This window comes from Nelumbo nucifera, chromosome 1 (assembly GCF_055504915.1).
Source record: "Nelumbo nucifera cultivar China Antique chromosome 1, China Antique-T2T, whole genome shotgun sequence".
In the NCBI taxonomy this organism is placed as follows: Eukaryota; Viridiplantae; Streptophyta; class Magnoliopsida; order Proteales; family Nelumbonaceae; genus Nelumbo; species Nelumbo nucifera.
In genome coordinates this window covers 147712953-147737847 of record NC_142649.1, presented here as the reverse complement: position 1 = coordinate 147737847, position 24895 = coordinate 147712953, and the positions used below count along the sequence as shown (strand labels likewise).

Sequence of the window (24895 nt, the reverse complement as noted above, 5' to 3'; positions counted from 1 at the left end):
ACCCAGTCTTTACACATCAATTTTCGACAGTCTTCTTCTCTGTCTTCTCTACAAAATTCTAAGCATCATCTTTTGTGGTTTACGGAGGTCTGGTAAGCGAGTGCACGCCTACTAGTGGCTTATGGGTTGTTTTATCTTGGCGACCGATTTGCGATCACCCAGTTGCCTTGTAGGGGGCAAATGTGGTTTTAAGGAGAGTGACCAAGTGGCACAACTCAGCCCTCATTCTCTCTTTGCAATTCCTAGTTTCAAGATTCTGCAATAACAAACTTCTGCAAGTTTCGGTTTGGAAAACGATTACCGATAAGTTCCATTTTGCCTTATTTATTATTTTACAACAATCTTAAAATCACATTTATGGAACCTATCACTGCTAACCCCTTCATGAGGAACCAAATACTATCAATAGTTTCCGATTTCTCTAAGATTGAACCCTTTAATGGAATCAATTACAAGCGTTGGAGACAACACCTACTTTTTGCCTTAGAACAGTTAGGGGTAGCCTTTGCTTTTATTGAACCGAACCCATTAAACATGGAGGAACCAACCTGTCCTGTTGTTGTAGAACATTGGACTACAGCCGACCACCTCTACACCAACCATATTCTCAATTGCTTGTCCAATGAACTGTATAATGTCTATTCTTCCTACAATTATGCCTATGAAATCTAGAATGCATTGGACAATAAGTATGCTCTGGAAAATGCTGAAAATAAGAAATATGTAATTGCCAATTTCCTACACTTCACCATGAAAGAAGACATGGACATGTCTGCCCAAATAGATGAGTTCTAGGTTCTTGTGGGGGAACTAACAAAGGAAAGCATGATACTACCGTATGAATTCATTGCCGATTCTCTCATAGAGAAACTGCCACATACATGGAATGATTTCAAGACTAGTATGAAGCATAAGTGGAAGGACACTACTTTGGACCAAGTAGTGATCCAAATTAAGATAGAAGAAAAGAACACAAAGAAAGATGAGGACCAGTTTTCCAAAACCAATCTAGTTTGGTTTTATAGAAGAAAAGCACATATGTGGGTGGGGACTGCAGCTCATTCTATGAGTATACAACTCAGATTGAAGGAGAGCAAGTTTTCATGGAAAACTCACAAACTTCGAAGGTTATCGGCAAAGGAAAGGTGCTCTTGAAACTATTTCAGGAAAAATTGTAATGTTGAATAATGTGTTGCATGTGCCAAATATCCGACGAAACTTGGTATCAGGAGCACTCCTCAACAAAGTATGATTGAAGCTCACATTTGAAGTAGACCAAGATGTGTTAATTAAAAATAATGTTTTTATTGGAAAATTATACAATGTTGGTGGATTGTTTGTACTGAATATTTCTAATATTATTATAAATAAAACTGCTTCTTCTTTTGCTTATATTGTTGAATCTTTTGATATTTGGCATGCTAGACTAGGACATCATAGTGCTTTCTATTTAAAATGATTATGTAAATTAGGAGTTTTGAATGTTCCTATTAATTTTACAAATGAAAAATGCTAAGTACGTGTAGAAGCAAAATTCACTAAGAAACCTCATAAAAGTGTATAAAGAGAAACTGAATTAATACAACTTATACATAGTGATATAGGAGACCTTAGATGTCATGAAGGTAGAGGAGGAAAAATATAGTATATAACAATTACAGATGACTTCTCTAGATATGCAAAAGTAGTTCTACTTAGATCAAAAGATGAGGCCGATCAAACTTTTATAAACTACAAAACTGAAGTAGAAAATCAGTTAGGAATGAAAATAAAAAGACTTAGAACAGATAAAGGGACTAGATATGATGGACAAATCATTAAAAAATTCTTTAAAGAAAATGGAATTATACATGAAACCACAACCCCTTATCAACCTGAATCTAACGGAGTTGCAGAAAGACTTAATAGAACACTAAAAGAGATGATGAATGCAATACTAATTAGTTCAGGTGCACCTTTGAATTTGTGGGGGGAAGCAATCCGAACGGCTTGTCACCTATATAATAGAATACCACCCAAGAAGAAATGACAAATACCTTTTGAACTTTGGCATAACTGAAAACTTAGTCTGAACTACCTAAAAGTTTGGGGCTGTCAAGCAAAGGTTGAAATACTTGAACCTAAAAGAAAGAAATTATGACCGAAAACCTGTGACTATGTGGTCATTGGATATGCACAAAACAATGCAACTTTTCGGTTCCTTGTAATTAAAACAATTGATAATATTGTCAAAAACAACACAATAATAGAGTTCATAGATGTAGAGTTCTTTGAGCACATCTTTCCTTGGAGAAAAGAAACAATAAATAGGGAACCTTCCTAACACCAAATTAGAAACCAATAACAAGTGAGTGTTCAAGGAGTCAGTACTTCACTTAGGCAAGAACCAGACTTAAGGAGAAGTAAAAGACAAAGAAGAAAAACAAACTTGGTTGACGGAATGTTCACATTTCTAGTGGACAATGACCTAATAACTTATTAGAAAGCCGTAATTTCACCTGATGAAGTATTTTGGAAAGAAATCATAAAAAGTGAAATAGACTCTTTAGTCACTAACCACACCTGAGAACATGTAGATCTCCCACCTAGAAATAAGGCTTTGGATTATAAATGGATTTTTAAGAAAAAATTAAAACCAAATGGCACAATAGATAAATTCAAGGCTAGATTAGTTGCTAAAGGATTCAGACAAAAGAAAGATGTAGACTTATTTGACACCTATTCCCTGGTTGCAAGGTTAACAACAATTAAATTTTGTTTGCTATAGCATCCATTTACAAACTAGTAGTTCATCAAATGTATGTAAAAATAACTTTTTTAAATGGGGAATTAGTGGAAGAAATATATATTAAGCAACCTAAAGGCTTCATAATGCAAGGATAAGAAAATAAAGTATGTAAATTAATTAAGTCTTTGTATGGCTTAAAACAATCTCCCAAACAATGACATGAAACATTTGATAATGTGTTAGTAACTAATGGATATAATAGCAATGATTTTGATAGATGCGTCTATATCAAATTTGAAAATGATAAATGAGTCATGATCTATTTATATGTTGATGATATGCTAATAATGGGAACAAGTGTAAAGGTAGTAAAAAAAATAAAACATTTTTTAATGCCCAAATTTGATACCAAGGATTTGGTGAGGCTGATGTAATCTTGGGAATTAAAATCCATAAATAACAAGAAAACTTTATTCTCTCTCAATTACACTATGTAGAAAGTATTCTTAGAAAATTTGGACACTATGATTGTAAACCAGTTAAAACACCTATTGATTGTAGTATTCACTTAAGGAAACATGTAGGAGAACGTGTTTCACAAAAGGAGTATGCAAGTATAATTGGATTTGTGTCTTATTTAATGAACTATACAAGACCAGACATAGCTATAGTTGTGGGAAATTTAAGCCAGCATACTCATAATCTCGGAAATGAACATTGGGAAGCTCTAGTAAGATTATTACAATATTTAAAAGGAACCATAAATTTTGGTTTACACTACTTAGGTTGTCCTTTTGTTTTAGAAGGCTTTACTGATGCGAATTGGATTTCAAATTCAAAGGATGGTACTTCCACTTGTTTACTCTAGGTGGAGGAGCAATATCGTAGAATCGGTAAAGCAGTCATGCAACACAAGTTCAACAATGGAGGCCGAGTTTATTGCACTAGAATTGGTGGGGTCCGAGGCAGAGTGGTTAAGGAACTTATTGGCAGACATACCAATTTGGCCATAGTCGGTTCTGTCTATATCTCTCCATTGTGATAGCTAAGCAGCAGTAGCCAGAGCCAAGAGCCAGACATACAACGGTAAAAGAAGGCACATCCGCTTAAGGCATAACCTAGTAAGACAATACCTCAGCAAAAGTACAATCACTTTGGATTTCGTAAGGTCTAAAAAGAACATTGTAGATTCGTTAACCAAACCATAGACTTCTAAGGTGGTTTATGAGGCATCGATAGGAATGGGATGAAGCCCATTATATAAGTCATTAGTGATGGACACCCAACTTTTGTGAAAGGAGATCCCTGGAATTAGGTTGAATGGGTAAAAATGAGTCTCTAGATGACTTTGGAAAGCACTATCATTTGTGTCCCATTTCAGATACTGAGGTAAGATAGTGCTCATTGCAGTTTGAGGAGGTTGAGCATGAGGCTCTTAATCAGTTAAGAATGGTGTGTGCAGTGCACGCTAATAACTGACCTAAGTGAGTGTGAAGTGTGATCGCTTCTAAGAGAGATCTTGGGTTGACTCTCTAAAACACTCATGATTCCAAGAGGGATACCAAGCCGAAATGTTCCAAAACAAAAGAACCACTAAAGAACTGATGAATTGAATTGGTTGACCAGTTAGCTAGTTACGAAAAAGAAGAAAGGTTGAAGGAGTCTGACTCCACCCGTACTCTGTGACATAGCCTGTCATACCTAAGTGTTGATTGAAGTTTAAAAGACATCACCATGAACACTTTTCTCACCGCGATGGTCAGATTGTTCGATTTTTTCTTGTAATTTTGAATCTTGTGGGGGATTGTTGGAGGAAGATTCAAAATTTCAAGAATCTCTCTCCTCCCTCTCTTGTTTTTGTCATTTCCTCTTCTCACTCTTAAGTGCATGGGAAGACTCCTTGTCCCACATTGCTTGAGAAAGGTTTGGAAGTAGAGTATATTTGTAGTTTTGCTCACTCTCTGTCTCTCTATGGGTAGGGACCCATAGGAGGAGAGCATTATAGATATTCCATGCATGTGTGTGTGTTGGGGGTGCTTTTCACATGCGCTAAGCCAAGCCAGGTCGGGGCGAGTTTGAGGGTGCGGGTGCAGGTGCATGTACGTGTACGTGTACGTGTACACACGCACGATACACTGATTTACTTTTTAACCAGATTTGAATTTCGAATTAAACGTTTTTTGTGTCCACTCGAACAGGTGACTATTCGAATTTTGAATTTAGTTTTTTAAAAATTATTTTCTTTCCTTTTTCGTGTCTCTTCCTCTCTGTGCCTCTTTGAACAAGTGCACTGTTCTGAAGAGGCTCCTGCTTGAAAGGACACCTCTGTGCCCATTCGGGTCTGAGAACACTTTATAAGAGGAGTGTTCGCCGATCTAGTCTTTACACATCAATTTTCGATAGTCTTCTTGTCTATATTCTTTGTAAAATTCTGAGCATCATCTTTTGTGGTTCGTAGAGGTCTGGGAAGCGAGTGCACGCCTACTAGTGGCTTGTGGACTATTTTATCTTAGCGACCGATTTGCGATCACCCGGCTGCATCGTAGGTGGCAAATGCAGTTTTAAGGAGAGTGACCAAGTGGAACGACTCAGCCCTCATTCTCTCTCTACAATTCCCAATTTCGAGATTCTGCAACAACAAACTCTTGCAAGTTCCCGTTTGAAAAGCGATTACCAATAAGTTCCATTCTGCTTTCTTTATTATTTTACAACATCTTTCGAGTAAACCCACATGGACATGGGATGGGACTGGGCACGAGCGCGATGATTAATGCCATCTCCAAATGAAATAAGTTTGATAAGGTTGAATGGTCTTCACTGAACATGATTGGTACCATTTCACACTTGCAAAATCAACGGCATAAATGTCTGAAGTGATGGGAGTTGGGTTGCATCGTTGATTCATTGATTGGGTGTTCATTTGGTGCGTCTCTTTGGAATGCTCATTTCTGCATTTGTACATCAACTCATAAATTCAATATAGATCATTTCAGTTTTCATTTGGCTGCCGACTTGCTGCGGAGACTAAAGAGGACAATGGGTGATTAATTGTTGATTGTTGGCAAAAGAGCCTTCCAATCTTTATAGGTCACAGGTCGATTTAAGGGAATCTGCTTATTAAGAATATCTCCTTCATTCTTGGGAAAATGTTCTCAAAATGCATGGCTGCGATGTACTTTGGGGTTGGTGTGAAGCACGGCCTGTAAGGAACAAATCTGGTTTCTGAGTTAGGGTGGATGAGCCTACTCCATGAACACAAAACACAGAAGGATTAATCCATGCGAACGGAAAATCCCAAAACCCTTCGAATAAATTTCCCAATAAAAATATAAATATACAGAGGGATGTCCAACTACTCTTTACAGTGTCTATACTTGAGTCCACTTTAATTAGCTGCGGAAAAATAAATTTCTGGTTGTATAAGCAATTGTCTTAGCATTGACCCACCCTTAATTATCAGAGAAGGGACGCTGGATCAACCCCATCCTCCCTGATGGCATAGTTATCACTCTTAACTCTTCTGATTTCATGATGATTGAATAGGATTTTTTTTATAAAATATTCAATTGCAGGAATCAATCACAAAACACAGCGATGTTCATTGTTATCGGTTCGGTTAGGCTGATTATTCTGTTCTCTCTCTCTCTCTCAAAGATGAGGAAGTCGGCCTCAGCTCCTTCACTATCTTTCTTCTTCTTTTTCATGGTGTCTCTACTACTGAAAACAACAGTAGGAGCCCCAAGAACCCAAACAGTGAAAATCCTTTGTTCCCAACTGCGCACTACTGGTTTCGGAACCTCAGTCGTGGGCTCAGGACCAGGGGCGGAGCCAGGGGTGGCGGAGGGGAGCCATGGCCCCCCCTATGCCTTCAAAATTTTCATAAGACCCATTTAAATTTCACTTATATTTTGACTCTCTTATCCATGTTTCTTAGCTTTTGGCCTCCCTATCCATATTTTCTAAGTTTTGGCCCCCCTCAAGAAAAAAATTTTGCTCCACCCCTGCTCAGGACCCGACGCTAACTTCGGCCTTGCCCAATGCTATGGGGACCTCTCCTTGCTCGACTGTGTATTGTGCTACGCTGAGGCTCGTACCATCCTTCCCCAGTGTTTCTCCTACAACGGGGGCTGCATCTTCTTGGACAGTTGATTCATGCAAGAAGATATATTAATGGAAGGATGGCTTGTAATTGTGGAAGGTTGGGAGTTTGCATGCCACTTAACGGCTGGTTAATGTCGGATACTAGATTTTCGCAAAATAAAAATTCAGGTATTAGATTGTCGTGTTTTAAAGTTCAGGTACTAAATTGGCACTCAGCCTAAAATACAAGGTGCCTATCAGGAATTTTCCCTTTTTTATTTTATATTTGAAATTTTAAGGTTAATTCCTTTAATTTTGACAATTTTCATGTAGTTTTTCTTTATTTTTTAAATTTCAATTATTTTTTGGGATGATCCGAATTGACCTATGGATCAACCCTAACCCGAACATTTAGGGTTAGAATTTAGCATTTGATAATCTAACCCAAAATTCAACCCAACTCAAAATCAACCCAAAGTGTATTGACCCAACCCGAACCCGACCCACCCAATCCAATTGCCAGGTCTACGAGTCGGTATGGCAAGGATTGGGATACCCAACCAGGCAAGAGGCAACCATCTTGTCAATTACTTGCAAAAAAAATCTAGTAATTAACTTATAGAAAAAAAAAAAAAACCATCTCGTAAATTGTAATGCGGATCCCCACCCCACATACTGCCGGGTCAGGATAGGACCGCTCCAGAAATACCTGTAAATTGTAACTAATAACTAATATTTCATTGATTCCTATCCCAGTATCCCTTTCGGACGGGACACAGCTAACGAAACCGAGACGGAATCTGCTCCTCACAAAGGGCGCCTCACATGCACATCCACCGTGCACTGAGAACATTTTTCGTGAATAATAATTAATTAATACGGGAGATGTTCTCACTTTCCAATGCGCGGTAGGACGTGCATGTGAGGCGCCCTGTGTGAGGAGGAGATCCGGTCTCAACGAAACCAGCTCACCCTCACCTCAGCCCTCAGATAGTCAGACTCAGAGGAACCGAAGAATAGCCGCTTTGCTCTTTAATGACTTCATTTGTATTGTTGAGGTGAAATGAATGCTATGTTACTGGCTAGAGGTTTAACGTCCCGCTGTAAACAAAATCTGCGCCTCCTGTGCTACTCTACGCCGATCTCCTCGTCCTCCTCTTCCTTCTCATCGAATAACAAATTATTTGTTGGAGGTTTCTCTCTCTCTCTCTGTCTCTGTCTCTGTGTGTGTGTTTTAATTCTGTACACTGTTATTTTGTTGTGATAGGTCTTTCATGGGCAGTAGACGAGAAGTCCTTGAAGGACGCTTTCTCTTCGTTTGGGGAGGTTACTGAAGGTATGATCGAACCCTCCCTTAGGACTTAGATTTCATTTCTTTTTCTTTTAATGTTCATTGAGATTATACTATCTAATTTCTGCTGAGCACCTATCCTATTCCTATCTAATTTCTATGTCATCCATCACATGTTCGATAGAAGGTCACACAGATCAGATGTAACTTTACCAGTACCCTTGACTGTGAAATGTTAGAATTTAGATGCCTTAACCGCACATGGAATATTTCCGCTTCTATATTTCTACAAACGCATTTTAATTTATGCTCATTTATAAATGCTAAGATATGTGTTACCATAATTTGGGAACTGGATTACGGAAAATAGAGAATAATGGGCTCGTCTAAATATACTTTTCAGTTTGCATCAGAAGGTCCCCGAGTACTTTGAAAAGCTAAGTTGGTTTTATTTTCCGTTTATCCAAGAAACCGCAATAGGCCAGCTGGAAAATCATCAAAATCTGGCGTGTAGCGTGGTACTTCTTGCTAGGAGTTATGAATTACAGCATATATCCAACCCCCCTCAGATAGCTCTGACTACCTATATGTTCTAGATTAAGGGTGGCCAGTGGTGTTCGTCATGCCTATGCAAACGGCAAACTAGATGATGCAACTCCTTGGAATAGACAACAGCTCACCTTTTGTTTACTTGTGTTATCACTGTGAAGTAGTGTACTGAACCACATAGAGTAAATTGAGAACTCAACTTTGAACACTTTTGCCTGTGATACTGTGAGAACAATTATTGCTTTTATAGATTTACTAGATAATGTTTCATTTGATACGGTTAAATATATAAAGAAGATGTATCGCATGCATATCCCAAATAAAAGCAAACTTCCTAAATAACCACTCTGATCTAGGCCCTAAGGCTGTCAGTAGGAACGCCAAGATGAAGCCTAATGATGTCCCTTAGGCTCTGTTTGAGAAGAGTGCAAATGCTGGTTTAGTGCATATATACACTCTGGTTCAGTTTTTCTGGTGTTTGGTAAGAATACATTTATGTACAAAAAGTGACAACTTTCACAAATTTCAAGTGATGTTTACATCCAAAATGGGATGCAAATTTTGCATATATTTGGTAAGAATACATATATTTCAATCTTGAGATTCGTGTTTGTACCCATTACAACTAAAAATCGTTTGGCAAGAAAGTAAATTTATCAATGCAAAACTAAACCAATTTTGCATTTGCATGGACCAGAATGCACTTTACATATTTTTACTTGCACTCTATGCACTCTATTTGTACTCTTCCCAAACGGAGCCTAAAGAGTTGGTGGAAGATTAAGCATAAATTGCTGCTCTGAAAACAAGCCTCAACCAAACGATATTGTGAAACATGTGTGGAGATGGTCAACCAACATACCTCTTTTAATCTTTCAAAAAAATTTGAAAACAAAATGTCAAAGTTCAACAATTAAGGATCAAGTAAAAACCATAAAACTCAAACTCTTTAAATTAACATTTGGAAAAAGAAAAATTAGTATTGTGTAGATATGAGGGTACCAATTACCAAGGCTGTGATCCAATTAGAGGAAGCGGAAAGTGTAAGTGGTTGCCTCCTGATCCAACTTAGTGGGATTTGAATGACTACTCCCAACTCCCCAAACTTTAAGTGTTTTGGGTTGCAACATTGTTTGACATTGAAACACAATTACCACCTTTTATACTCAAATCCTCTTTGGTGGGAGATATTTGTTGTTACATCCACATAAGCGTCATGTCATTGCCACCTCAGCGAGCCCATTGAGACTTTTCCCCCTAGACAAGGAAATATTGATTTGATGCTTCTTCAAACACCCTTGCATGGATTTCCAATCCAAACAAAGCGTTTTGTGACTCTTTTAACTCGAAAGGTCTCAAACCAAACAGGTTTTCAACTGTTGAAGCTAAAATATCCTACATGGTGCTGAGGTGGCAGCATTTTTACTTGAAAGTTGAAACACCAATGGTATCAAACAGCACCTAAAGCTCAAAATTTTTACAAACAATAAGTCGTGTTAAGGGGCTCATCATTCAAATTTAAAGAATGAAAAAAAATCCTAAATCATTTTAAAGGTTTTAGATTCACATTGCCAATGGCTAACTTCCCTCCACCTTCTGCAGGGAGGAGGGGTTAAGTTTTTTTGCTTTTAATTTTTTGGTTTATAGGACTTAAAATTGCATCCTGTCCAGTTGCTACCAGGGAAGATGTGAGAGGGAATAAATTGATCATTTGGTTTTACAAGACTTAAAATCGCATCTTTTTCAGGGGGAGGGACAGGGGAATAAGTGGTCCTTGCTTCACATCAGTTCTTGAGCTTGAATGCCATTTGTTTATTCAGTATATGGAGTGATTCGCTCTGAGTTTAGCATTTGTTAACTCAACCATGCCACTGATGCAAGGGAAGAGGAGCATTTGATGGTGCTTTATAGGAATATAACGTAAGCTGAAATATTGATATTGACAAGATGAAACCAATATCTCTACTTACAAGTTTGAATATAGCTAGAAAAGAAAATATATTGTTGGTCAGAACTCTTGACAAGTATCTTTTTTCTGGTCATCTATCCCCTCCATCTTTCATGGTGATGCCTTGTATGTTTCTTTTTTTGTCTTTGTTAAGTATATTATCATAATTACATGGTTTATCTCTTCTCTTTGAGTTAGATAATCATAGTGGCCTTTTGTACCCCAGTGAGGATAATGTATGACAGAGACACTGGGAGGTCAAGAGGCTTTGGCTTTGTACATTTCTCAAAAGATGATGATGCCAGATGTGCCAAAGATGCTATGGATGGGAAGGTAAAAAGCTGATTAATAGACTCACATAGTTGGAGATGTGTATGACATTGACATCACGATTAGCAATTAAACAATAACTGATTGAATCCTTTTATTTTCTGAGTTGGTCCCTATTGCAGGCATTTTTAGGTAGGCCATTGAGGATAAGCTTTGCTCTTGAGAAAGTTCGTGGTGGACCTGTTGTAGTTCCTCGCCTTTCTAGTGTTGAAAATGCCAAAGATTGAAGTAGTTGATATCTTTGCAAGTGATAGTATTCATTTCTAAATGTTGATTGAATGGTTGCGACTTTCAGTGTAAGAGTGACGCTCTTCAAGCTATAATAGCAAGTTTAAAAACCAAAAGAAAAGGCTATAATAGCAAGCCTAATGCTACATATGTTTCTTAATTTCAATGGCTTTGTAGGAAGAAATGAACCTTCTCTACCACAAAATCAAGGTAGTATAGGAAAAGAAACTTGATATTCATATTGGAAAAGGTTCAAACTGGGAAATAAGAGTTTTTTAGTTCAATTTTGGCATGAAATGGTTTAATATTGCATCCATGATGTAGAAATTGTTTTTCTGAACAACCAGATGTCTGATTCATAAGCCAATCAAGTTATTTCAACAACCCTTTTATTTATTTAAATTGAAATGAAACCAATGCGAGAGAGTAATTGTGTTCATCTCATTGGTTTGATATGTAGGGTTAGGTGCAGCATCGCTGTAAAGCTTCATGCGGCTAATAAAGCAAATTCAAAAATTAAATTCCTTGTCAGTTCATGGGCTGGGCCGGGCTCGGGCCGGGCTTTTAGTATTTATTAACAGAAAAATAATAGGCCCGAGCCCGAGCCCGGCCCGACCAACGGGCCTAGAATTTGGGCCCAAGCCCAGCCCTGATAAAAAACCCGAAGCCTGAGCCCGAGCCCGAAGCCCGACTTAATAAAAGAAAATCAAATTTTTCCTATTCAAATAGACATTATCTATTTTAATTCAGATGTTTTTTTCCCCTATTTAAATGAACAATGGGCTTACAAGTGAATTAACAACCTTCTCAAATCAAAAAATTTATTCAAATGGACATCACATAGGGTTTTTACTTAGGTTTAACTATAGGTCGGGCCGGGCCGGGCTTGGGTTGGACTATTTTGGCAAAGCCCGAGCCCGGCTCGAATTTTATGCGGGCCGGGCTTTTTGGTCCGAGGTTAAGCTCGCGGGCCAAAAAGCCTGTTCAAGCTCGTCCGGGGGTCGGGCCGGGCCGGGCCAGCCCGTCAGGCCACCCGGCCCATGAACAGGACTACTTGTCAGTGCACGGCTAGAGTTGGTTTGTAGCTTTTCATTCAGAAATTCCTTGGAATGCAGAGCACGTACTTTGCTTTCAGTATAATATTATTTTTGCCAAAGTAAATAGAAAGTAGAAACTTCACTCCGACATTCATTAAGTATCGGGCGCCCCTCGATGGAGAGAACAGATCTGCTCCTCACACATGGCGCTTCACATCAACCTCACATGCACATCTTACTGTGCATTGAGAATATTTTCTGTATTTCTGTATTATTATTTACGGGAGATGTTCCCAATGCACGATGGGGTGTGCCTGTGAGGTGTCCGTGTGAGGAGCAAATCCCACCTCTTCAATAGATCATCTCCCTGGTCCCTGCTACTGTAAGTACAACTATCATCATCTGCATTCAGCAGAAAAGATCAATTAAATAGGTTTTTGGCATCAATGCCGTTTCTTATAAAATGGCATCACATCAAAAATTCATTTTTTGGGATAAAATGATACCAAATAGAAAATTTAAGAAATCAACATGCTCATGCAGCACCACTTTCTTTCTCAAGAAATGGCGTCGATATAATCAATGTTGATATACGAGTCTGAATGTATTTACATATTTATAAACAATACAGATAAAATTGTAGATGACATTTTCAACGTTGGCCTATTAGCTCAGTTGGTTAGAGCGTCGTGCTAATAACGCGAAGGTCGCAGGTTCGAGACCTGCATGGGCCATTAAGTGCAGAAAATACAATTTTTGTATAAAAAAACCTTTTTCCGATTTTCATTTTCTTTTCAACGAAAAGAAGCGTGAGGAAGCGAAGAGGCTGGACAGACGACAGAGAGAGATGGAAGGGAATTGGAAAAGGTGGGTGTCCCTGTCTCTTGTCTATTGTCTTTCTGAACTCTGAAGCTTGATGCCTACTTTCTAGTATTTTGGATTTGTTTTGAGATTTCTTAGATACAGACTTCGATTTACGGCCATCACTGTGTCAAGTTGAAGGCTTGAAGCAAGGTCCAACGGTGACCACTTCTGCCACTCCTGATTCACCATTGTTTGACCCGTTTGACCTTGACCGGGTAAATGGGTCAACCATTATATGGATGTTTCGTGATTGAAGCATCCAAACGCTCGTCCTGTTTAACAGGCGTCAAAACTCCAACCTACCATTTATTATCGTCAAATAGTCATTAGAAATTTCATAATTACTGTCATATCCTATCCCTCTATTCATAGTTACAAAACAGTAGATCACATCACAAATGATACAACCTAAAATAACTAACTACACCAGTGCCATCTTGGAGCTTGGCAGAATCGAGTTTTCTATATTCTAAGGAGTCGTTTGGTGTAGTGGTGTTGTGTTTCTGTTGTGATTTCGGTTCGCCAATACAAATTTGTGTGAGATTTTTTTTTGGTTCAACTATAATGCTTGAAAACATGATACCGGAAAAGTTTACAGGAAGCCTTTATGATATGATGTCGCTTAAATGGTTTAAAAACATTTTGAGTTGATAAATACAAATTGTTATTGCTACTTAAAATCTCAATTTTGATGTTTCTCACACAAATGACATATGTATATGATGTGGTAACACATATTTCTCTGGTCAACTCAAAACACAACAACATGGCAATGCCACTATACCTTACACCCCATAAGAAAATTTATGTGGAGGTGTCATCTCAAATCCTAATGTTTATGTGGAGATGTGAAGGTGTCTTGGTGGTGTGATTTCTATGGGTGTCCGATTACAATTTAAAAAATTCTCAGACCAATCCAAGCCATTTTACTATAAAAACCAAATCAGACCTAAGCATTTTGGTCTGTTTGATCCAGTTTCTTATATAGTTTGGGTCATTCTATTAGGCTTAACCCAATTAGAAATCTTAAATAATATGTATACCTGCATAAATAACAAATATAATTCAAATATCAAACTGAAATGTTAATAAGTGTCACTTATTACTATTATATAAACTACATCTTTCTCAAATATAAATAACTCTTTGAGCATCAAATTAGAAATTACAACTTACAAGTTAAAAATTAAATAAACAACAATAATGTATGAAATGTTAAATGAATACATACATACATCCATTCATGCATTATATGCTTAAATATATATATATATATATATATTATATACATTAATAAATATATGATTAGTGATGTAGGCGCTTTAGGCAGGCCTTTGGGGCATTGGCACGTGGCCGAGATCAGAGCCGATCAGCGCGTCGTATAGGGCAGAGGTCAATGTCCAGCGCAGGACCAATGGTGCGACCACACGTGGCAGTTCTCAGATGTCTGCGTGCCTAGGGCTAAGATCGCATCCTGACCGTCTGCAATGTCCGCCATCAACTGACCTCAAGTATAAATAGGGCGACATTCCCCAAGGTAAGGGATCCAATCCTGATCCGGAAGTTGCATTCCCAATTCTAGCTCTCCAGCTTCTGGGCGACCTCGTCCGCCCTCTTTGCTCCACCCTACTAACTTGATCATCGGAGTCCCCGCCTCGGGTCCCCGACCCAAGGCCTCAGACGTCCCCTTTCTTCGCAGGCACTAGTCCTCGGCCTCAGCACCCCTCAGAGTCCTCGGCCTCCACCAGTCCACGACCTCGGCCTTCCTTGGAACCCGTTGGTCCTCAGCTAGACTCCACCTGCCCTCGGTCGCAGTATACCTCGATTACGCGCCTTCATCCTCAGCGACACTCAGATCCTCCTAGCCAGCTCGTTCGGGAGATAAGGTAAATTTATTGTGTTGTCCTCAGCCCATCTAAGCATCAACAATTGGTGTTGTCTATAGGAATGACCGCTAAGTCTTCCCCCCAACACTACGACTCAGCTTCCAACAAAATGGATAGGAGGAAGGAAACTAAGCAAAATTTGGTCACTAGGGACCAAATCTAAATAGTCTTCGACTGGCTCGACGACCTCACGCAGAAGTTGGACAAGGTGCAACAATCAGTAAGAGGCCACCCGCAGGGTGGCCACCCTGCTGAAAACCGGGGGCATTGCCACGGATGCCCTTTGTGGGCTCCGCCGGATAAACACCTGGGCAGGCCCCTTCAGGCCGACCCCCCAACGCCCGACGGAAGTGGCCAGAGTGTGGGTTAGCTGTCGAAGACCCTCTAGCCTCTCGATCAAAGGGAGAACAAATCAATACGACCTTGCAACCGACGAGCCGAAAGGAACCGAGACGCAGTCGGCCTGTCCCTTGGCTAGCAAATCGCCGACCTACGGGCACAGCTCGACACGGTGAAGGGTGAAGTTTGGCAAGTCAAGGAGAGCCTAGCTGACACCTCGGCAAGCCAACACCCCTCCACCAGGATGGACGCCTTCACTGTCGCCATCACCTCGGAACCTCTTTAGCATTATTTCAAATCTCTCACACTGGAATCTTACGATGACACCTTTGACCTAGATGAGCACCTGGAGAGCTTTCGTGCACTCATGCTCCTGTACGGGTGTTCCGACGCATTGATGTGCCAAGCTTTCTAGGCGACCTTCAAGGGGGCAGCTCGACGCTGGTTTTCCGAGCTCCCGCCCTGCTCCATCAGCTCCTGGGACCAGTTCGCCCATCTCTTCCTCGCCCACTTCATTAGTAGCCGACGACACTTGAAAAGCATAATCTCACTCATGGTCGTCCAATAATGATGCGGCGAAAGCCTACAATCCTACATCGATCGTTTCAAGAAAGAAGAATTGGAGGTTCGTGACCTTGACCCCATGGTCTCCATGTACGTAGCAATCCATGGCCTCCTCCCCGGGTCCGCCCTCAAATGCTCTGTTGCCGGAACGCCACCCAAAACCAAGGCGGAATTTTTGAAAAAGGCGCAGAAGTATATTGCTGTCGAAGAAGCCTCAGCCGACGAGCACCAAGGAGGAGAGGCCGACCTCGACCATGGTGACCACTAGTGTGGAGATAACTGTGGCGATAACTACAACAACGGGAAGCAATATGTTAACACTGATCTCATCGCCCCATTCCTACAACAATTATCGTAGTCAGCCGACGTTAGCACCTCGACCTCGGCTTTATCCGCAGGCCGAACCATGTAACAACAAGAGCTCGGCTTCGGCCGATCATTAAACCCCTTTTTGAAATAAAGCGAGTCTTTCTTACCTCGCCTCAAATCCTTAGCGCATACATTCTTCTCTCGATCGAGCACCCTCCCGCTTTATACAACCTTCACCAAGGTTACACGCTCCAACTGGGCCTCGGTCCAAGGCACACGACCTTTGGAGGTCATATGCCTACTCGCCAGGTCCCGCTCCTCGACTAGTTGGTTGGCCGTGGCATACGACCTTTGCCAAGGTTACATGCCCGAACCAGACGCCAGCCCAAGGTCCACGACCCTTCGGCAGCCACGCCTTAGCCTCAACAGCCCTTAGGCTTCACAAGTCCTTAGCCTCAACAGTTCTTGGACTTTATAGGTCTTCGGCCTCAACAGCCCTCGGACCCCATGAGTCCTTGACCTCGAAGGTCGCACCTCGGTGGTTGCACCTTGGCGGTCACACCCCGACGGTCGCGCCTCGGCAGTCACACCCCAAAGGTCGCACCTCGGCGGTCACACCCCGACGGTCGCGCCTCGGCAGTCACACCCCAAAGGTCGCACCTCGACGGTCCCACCTCAGCAATTGCACCCCGATGGTCGCACCTCAACGGTTACACCTCGATGGTCACACCTCTGCGGTCACACCTCAATGGTTACACCTCAGCGGTTACATCTCGACGGTCACACCTCGGTTGTCACAACCCAAAGGTTGCACCTCAGCGGCTACACCCCGATGGTCACACCTCAACGGTCACACCTCGGCGGTTACACCTTGATGGTCACACCTCGGCGGTTACACCCCGATGGTCGCACCTCGATGGTCACACCCCGATTGTTACACCTCGACGGTCCCACCTCGGCCCCTTAGTGGCCATGCCTTGGCGGTTACACCTCGACGGTCACACCTCGGCGGTTACACCCCGATGGTCATACCTCGACAGTTACACCTCGATGGTCACACCTCAGCGGTCACACCCCAACGGTCGCACCTCCGTGGTTACACCTCAATAGTCAAACCTCGACGGTCACACCCCAATAGTCGCACCTCGATAGTTACACCTTGGCCCCTCAGCGGCCCTTCAGCTCAGAGTACCACCACCGTCTTGCGTACGACTGTGACCCGATGCCCACCTCGACACGGTCCAAACCTTCAACACCGAGACCCATCTTGTACGCGACCATGACACACCCACTCGTCATCTACATCTCACACAATGGTGTCTGACGCTTGGCCTACTCACAGACTCATTAGTTCATCTGAAGCACACGATTAGGGGGCACGCGCATCTCGTACCCGTGGATAACACGATACCAAGCTCTCTGGAGCCGAGGCCAACACCTCCGTGCTCTTTGGCCCTCCGCAACCTCTTGAAGGAGGGGAATCGGCATAATAGCTAACGGAAGCCCATCGAAGCTGAGGACGACATCTGCACAGGCCCGACCGGCTCTAATGAGGCCTCGGCTACAGTAGACGACTCCACATTCTCAAGTCATGCTATCCTTAGCGATTGCAAAAATGGGACCACCACTTCCTCACCCAAAGATCGCTCTCTTCGGCTCGGCTTTAGCCGAGATCCTCGCCATGGAAGGCCACTCAACGCCTCCCAACAAGAATGACACTCTCTTCGGCCAAAGCCGAGGTCCTTAGATAAGACCTCCACCACGGCCTCGAGAGTGGGGGGGGGGGGCAAATGATGTGGGGGCTTTAGGCAGGCCTTTGGTGCATTGACACGTGGCCGAGCTCGAAACCGATCAGTGCGTTGTACAGGGCAGAGGTCAGCGTCCAACATGACCACACACAGTGGTTGTCGGATGCCTGCCCGCCTGGGGCTAAGATTGCATCTTGACCGTCCGCAGCGTTCACCATCAGGTGACCTCAAGTATAAATAGGGTGACATTCCTCCAAGGTAAGGGATCTGATTCTGATCCGGAACTTGCATTCCCAGTTCTAGCTCTCCAGCTTCTAGGCGACCTCGTCCGCCCTCTTTGCTCCACCCTACTAACTTGATCGTCGGAGTCTCCACCTCGGGTCCCCGACTCGAGGCCTCTAATGTCCCCTTTCTTCGCAGGCACTAGTCCTCAACCTCAGCACTTCTCGGATCCCACTAGTCCTCAGCCTCCACCGGTCCTCGGCCTCCACCGGTCCTCGGTCGAACTCCACCTGCCCTTGGCCGCAGTATACCTCGATTACGTGCCTTCGTCCTCAGCGGCGCTTAGATCCTCTTAGCCAGCTCGTCTAGGAAACAAGGTAAATTTACTGTATTGTCCTCAGTCCATTCTAAGCATCAACAATTAGTAATTCGGTTTAGTACAGTTTACGGTCTGATCTGGTTTCAAAAATTAAAAAAACCAAAACAAACAAAAAAATTACGATTTGAAGAATTCTCAGACTAAACCAAATTTTAAGGCCAAATCAAATCAAACCGCCAATTTCAATTTAATTCGGTGTGATTGGGTGGTCTAGACCAAATAATGAACACCCCTGCTGGCTTGTGTGTTGTAAAGAGATGAAAATAATATCTCATCTGCTATTTGCATGTGAATTGGCCCAACGGGAATGACTCAGATAGCATATATTCTAGGGATGGAAGGCTCTGATAAGTCTCTAAGATATTTGCTTTTACAGAGGGCAAGTGTTTTCGCAGCACGGACAATACGAACGGAATTACATATATTGAAGAAGAATGTAAATTCAGAGTGGGAAAAGAGGAGAGCTTGGTGTCAACTAAATTGAACAGATGGCAGAAGCCTACTCCAGGGTGATCAAGATCAATGCTGATGGAGCAAGGGCAACCCATGCATGGGAGCACTCTTGGGTGACGAAAATTTCCATAGTGCACCAATGGGTGGAAGTATTGTCCATTTCAAATCCAATCCAAAAAGTTTGATTTGAAGTTTTTGTTAAGATTCTAGACCCTATCTAGTTCGGGTTAGACTAAAATTGAGGCATTATCCAATCAAACCGTATAAAATAAAGTAAATAAGTTGTTTTAATTCGAGGCCAAACCTAGAAATGTAATCCAAACAAGTGGGATTGACTCAGATTAGGTTAAAATTAGAATTAGGGTTTCAATAATGTGACTCTACTCTCACCCAATAGTAGGGGTGTCAATTGAATTGGATTTGGTCCAATCCGATTCAGTCCAATGTGAGTCTATTATAAATGGACCAGTTCCAATTCAGTCCAATGAATATTTTGAATTATTTTGGATCGGTCCAATTCAATGTCTGGACCATTCAATTTGCTCAAATTCATTTTGATTTAGATTGGTTTTAACCAAAACCTGGTCCATTGACACTTATATTCTTATCTTATATCAAGGGACCAGATATTGGCTTAATCCAACCCAATCTAATATAAATTTATTATGGACGGACCGGTCCAATCCAATCTAATAAATGTTTTGGACCAGATTGGTCCAATCCAATATGTCTTGCTAGTCTGTTCAATCCGTCCAAATTGATTTTGGACTGGACGGGTACAATCCAAAACCGGTCCATTAACACCCTTACCCAATAAGAGTTGTACACGGATAAGATTCATTCAAATATGGATCCAATCCGATTATTAAAAACTTGCACTGAATCCGATCCAAAATCCGGTCGGACTTGAAGGACAATGGATTTGAGTTCAAATCCTAACAGACTTGGTTCGAATTCAGGTTTAGTCCAACGCTGCTTTAATTTTTCAAAATACAATAAAATGAAAAATAGTTACTTGTCAACTTTTATATATAATGAAATAATGTAAATATAATATATTGAATATATTTATATACAAATTCATATATAATATAATATATAAAATATATATATATATATATTTTTTATAATTTTAAATATAATTATATAAATATTATTATATAATCAAATTTAAATATGATCCGATTACATAAATACATCATCCAAGTATAAGATAATCAGATTGGGCCTCCTATTGTTGGATTTCCTTGACAAGCCTATCACCCTGTTTAAAAGTTAGAAACCCCCCCAACCCAATAACTAGGAGTGTCAGCGGACCGGTTTTGGATTGGACTCTGTCCAATTCAAAATTCATTTGGATGGATTGGACGGACCAATAAGACATATTGAATTTGTACAAACTGGACGGACCAATATGAAATATTGGATTGGCCCTGATCCGTACATAATGAATATATATTGCATTGAGCCAATATCTGATCCATTGATAGAAGATAAGAACATAGGGGTCAATGGACCAAGTTTGAGTTAAAATCAATCTAAATTAACATGAATTTGAACAGATTGGACAGTCTTTGGACCAGTCCAAAATGGTCCAAAATATTCATCGGACTGGATTGGACCAGGTCCATTTATAATGGACTCACATCAGACTGGACCTGATTGGACCAAATCCTGTCGAATTGACACCCCTACCAATAACTTGGCTCCCTAGGGATTTTATATTTTGCTGATATCGAATCAATTTGACTTTTGGGATTTTCTTTAAAAACAATGGAGATTAAAATCATCTGTGTTGATGCCCACTTATGCCAAAACACAAGGGAACAGCAGTATTGCATAGACTTCTGTGACACACCAATTTGACTTATCTACAAGGGGGATGCTGAACATTGAAAAATGAAAAAACTAGAATAATACCTTATATAAATTGCCATGTTTTAATTATTACAAATTTTTTTTATAAAAAAAGTACAACACTTTAGAAGGCTAATGAGACCATATTCACCAAACACGTTCCCGACACCTTCTAATTCTTCACTGATCTCATTGAACTGGAGATATCAAGCAGTTGTTATGTAACAAGAAAGAAGAAGCAGCAGCCTTTGTTGATGTCTGCTCAGTTACAATCGGTGGAACAATAGATGAGTTGTAATCCTAACAAAATAGTAATCAAATCAAGTCCTACTTCCGATTGGATTTGATTGGGGTAAATCCATACTCAGTCGTATTATAAATGGATCTAATCTAATATTTGTGTTCCAAATTCAGCTTAGTTGGATTAGATTTCAGATTGAGACTCACACAATGGCATAATGATTAGAGATTGCCTGACAAAGTCATGAAAATAGACTTAAACGTGTAAATACATTAATAATAGTTATAGTAGTACTGTATCCATTTCCCATTTTTGTTTTCTCTCACGTAGGCTTACAGTACAATTTAATCTGTACTGGTGCAAAAAAAGTATGAGCTTGCAATGAATTGGGAGAAAATTCTGGTTTTAACTTTGTTTCAGGTTTTAAATGAAGCCTACAAGGAAAGTAAAAGAAAAGCTGTAGCAAAAGTGAACCAAAGTATACATTTTATCAATCAACTAATAAAGTGAATTTACATATAAAGGAAACCACAATAAGAGACAAAGAATTTGAGTGAAGCCCCTCTCTCTCTCTCTTCGTTAAGGAGTTGGATGCAGAATTGCGGATGCACAATTTTTATTGCTTGAGAATTTTAATGTCACGTGGGCTTTTCAGGAAATGTAAGGGTTTTAAGTTTAAGATGGACTTATTTTTGTTTTTGGGTACATCAGTTGTTATTACTGCTACTGCAGGACTAGTGTACTATTTTCTTTTATATTCTGCTCTGCTGCAACTTATAATTATTAGTAGTTTGAGATAAACTATTAAATAAAAATGACAAATTAATTTAATATTAGTATTTTAAGGTATCATACCTTTTGAATGTCATAGTGGGATATATTTACTATTCTCATGTGGAGAGATTCGAGGGAAAAAAAAAAAAACAAAGAAGCTATTACTGCGACCTTATTGTCAACAAGAATGGTTGTGCAGTAGGGAAGTATTCTCGGCTCCAAGGACAATGGAGGTAGGGGCAAGAAGACATCCTTGAATCTCACGATCCAAAATTGAGATGATGTTTTTTTCAAAAAGAAACAAAAAAAAAAAAAAATCAAAACAGAGATGATGGTTGATGTCAACGCCACGTATTATTACATCAGTCCAAGACCCAACATGAATGTGACATGTGAGCACGCACCATCCCAATGTACACTTTACTTGTGGACCCTCCTTTGATATGACATCACTATCATGTTAAAGATAGTACCACCACATCCAGATTCTGTCATCGTCTTCTTCCTCACATTAGATCTAATCAACACCTGGAGATCAGTCATATGATCCTACGGTCATTATCTACTGTTGTGATGGGACGGGCCCATCTCTTCCCACGGTTGGGATCTATCAGTCCAACTCTAAGACGAGATCAGATCAGGCACAAAGTCACAGACGCACACGCAGTACATTCTCTCTCTCTCTTTTTAATTATCTTTTCACTGTGTGTGTTCTCGAGCTTTTTTCTGTTTCTCTCAAAGTTCAGCTTTAATAACTCATTCTCCTTTTTCTTTATTTATTGCCTGTTGGCTGTTGGGACCCTGCACGGAACCATGTGCTGACTCCCGAGGGAAGAAAGAAACTTCACACCACCCACCTCTGTTCAACAAAAACTACTCCCCACTTCCCTCCTCTCCCCTCTCACACACTCTCTCTCTTTCCCTCTCTAGCTTTCGCATGATCGCATCCATGGAGAAACCCAGAATTGAACCAGAAGCTCAAATACCTGCAACCTACAAAATTCTTTCACCCAACAGCAGTGGAAGGAGGAGCAGCGCTTCCAATTCGCCTGAGTTCGAGTTCTGGATGGTCAGAAACCCGTCTTTCCCACAACTCAACCTCCACTCTGCTGACGAATTATTCGTTGACGGCGTTCTGCTCCCGCTCCACCTCCTTTCTCACCACTCCGACCCACCTGACTCGGAACCCAAAGCCAATGCAGAGGAGATGCACACTACAGAACCCGATTCAGAGCCTGGGCCAAGACCACAGTCAGCAGCGTTGTTATCCGAGTCACCGCCTGTATTTTCGACATCCAAGCGATGGAGGGACATTTTCAAGAAGGGTGAAAGGAAAGCGGCAGCCGTGGCATCCTCTACAACCACCAACAACCATGAAGACAGAGACAAAGACAAGAAAAAAGAAAGGAAAAGTAGCAGTGGCGCGAACGCGGCGGAGCTCAACATCAATATATGGCCATTCTCCAGGAGCCGTTCGGCTGGGAATAGCGGCAACCGGCCAAAGATGGCCGCTGGAGGGGCGGCTTCCCGGAAGGTTAGTAGCGCTCCTTGTTCACGCAGTAACTCAGCTGGGGAGTACAAGTTCCGGAAATGGCCAAATAGTCCTGGACGAGGTGGGATCCATGTGGGGAGGAGTAGCCCAGTTTGGCAGGTACGGCGTGGAGGCTCCGGCGCAAGAAGCTGCGAGCCTCTGGCTTGGAATGCCGATAAAGGAGTAAAGAAGGAAGGATTAGAGAGTAGGCGGAGCAAGAATGTTGGTGGTGGTGGAGCCAGAGCTAGGGTTTTGAATTTGAATGTTCCGATGTGTATAGGGTACCGTTCCCATTTGAGTTGCAGGAACGATGCGAGTAGCGCCATTGGTAATGGTTGTGGTCATGAACAGGGCCGCGGTGTTAGCTCTGCTAATAGTGGAAACGGGGGTAACCTCTTTAACCTACGATCCCTCTTCTCTAAGAAAGTGTATTAACTGCAAGATCCCTCGCTCAGGCTCAACTTCCATTTCTGTTCTTCTTTCTTATGCACAACCCCCCGTTTCCGTGTAAATTAATTTTTAACTTTTTTATGTTGATGATGATTGATGATAGATGATTACTTGTTTGCTTCCTCTGTATTAACCTAACATTGAAAAAAGATAGATAAAGTTGATTGTTTTTGTTTCTTTCTTTTTTACTTTTGGTAAATGGGTGTACTCTTATGCTATCTTGGCTAATTTTAAGAGGAAATGGGGAAGTAGAAATTATGGGGAATTAACTCTTTATTCATTCATTAATCATGAAATACTCAAATAGTTTTTGGCTGATTCTCTTTCTTGAACAACCAAAGAACTGAACTGGTTCTGTACTTTCCATCAAATGTTTCCAATTGAAGAAAATTTAGACTTGTGAAAGAAAAGGGAAAACGAACAGGCTAATGAAACAAGCTAAAAAGGAGGACAGGCTGGAAGCTCTTAGAATTTAAACAAACAATAATGGTACAAACCAGAAAGAAAGAATAAAATCAGAATCCAGGTTTTTCCATTTTTTTTTTGTTGATGGGTAGGAATAGTAGAACCGTAGAAGTAAAAGGGACTCGATCGTTGTGAGCAGTCCAAGTCGAGTGGACTGATGAGTGATTGCATTGTCCAAAGTCGAAAGATTGGCCGAGTGTCTGTGTGTGGGCTTTATTGTCACAATGACCAACTAGTCTAGGTAGGTATTGTCTACTCAATGTTGGGTTGGGTGGTGGTGGCCCAAGTGACCCTAATAATGTGGATGTTAAGGAATGTTATTAGTAGGTAACGATGGATGGATGGATGGTTACGGAATATTCTCCCATCTATCTATTTTTGTTTTGGTAATAAACGGAATATTGTCCATCTCCTCTACAACTACTTGTTCACTTCATTATAACTAGCTTAGAGCTTACTACTACTGCCAAATAATGACGCATGATAAGGTGGGTCTCCCCACATGCACATGGGCAGGCACTCATGGTCATTAGGGCATTGCATCGCCAAGCTCATTCTTGGGTGCCTCGCACTAGCACGCTTTACCTCTTTTTTACTGTATTTTAATTAATCGGAGGGGGAT

General features: G+C 41.1%; 2 protein-coding genes and 1 non-coding gene across 4 annotated transcripts; all 3 read left to right on the top strand.

Annotated features, from left to right (window-relative positions):
- The first annotated feature begins 7699 nt into the window (after window positions 1-7699).
- LOC104588050 (RNA-binding (RRM/RBD/RNP motifs) family protein) lies at window positions 7700-11438 on the top strand. Of its 2 annotated transcripts, none has more exons than XM_088894637.1 (4): window positions 7700-8001; window positions 8094-8144; window positions 10823-10929; window positions 11049-11438. In XM_088894637.1, exons 1-4 carry the CDS (start codon window positions 7872-7874, stop codon window positions 11151-11153), a joined length of 393 nt encoding a protein of 130 aa, XP_088750763.1. In that variant the 5' UTR covers window positions 7700-7871; the 3' UTR covers window positions 11154-11438. The 2 variants fall into 2 exon arrangements, with proteins under 2 accessions (XP_088750763.1, XP_010244158.1); XM_010245856.3 differs by having other exon boundaries at window positions 7704-8001; window positions 8076-8144.
- A 1413-nt stretch (window positions 11439-12851) lies between these two features.
- On the top strand, window positions 12852-12925 carry TRNAI-AAU (transfer RNA isoleucine (anticodon AAU)). Its single transcript has one exon. It is a non-coding gene; the product is annotated as a tRNA-Ile (tRNA).
- A 9268-nt stretch (window positions 12926-22193) lies between these two features.
- On the top strand, window positions 22194-24073 carry LOC104588048 (uncharacterized). The gene has a single exon (XM_010245855.3). It carries the CDS (start codon window positions 22765-22767, stop codon window positions 23791-23793), a length of 1029 nt encoding a protein of 342 aa, XP_010244157.1. The 5' UTR covers window positions 22194-22764; the 3' UTR covers window positions 23794-24073.
- Window positions 24074-24895: the final 822 nt, after the last annotated feature.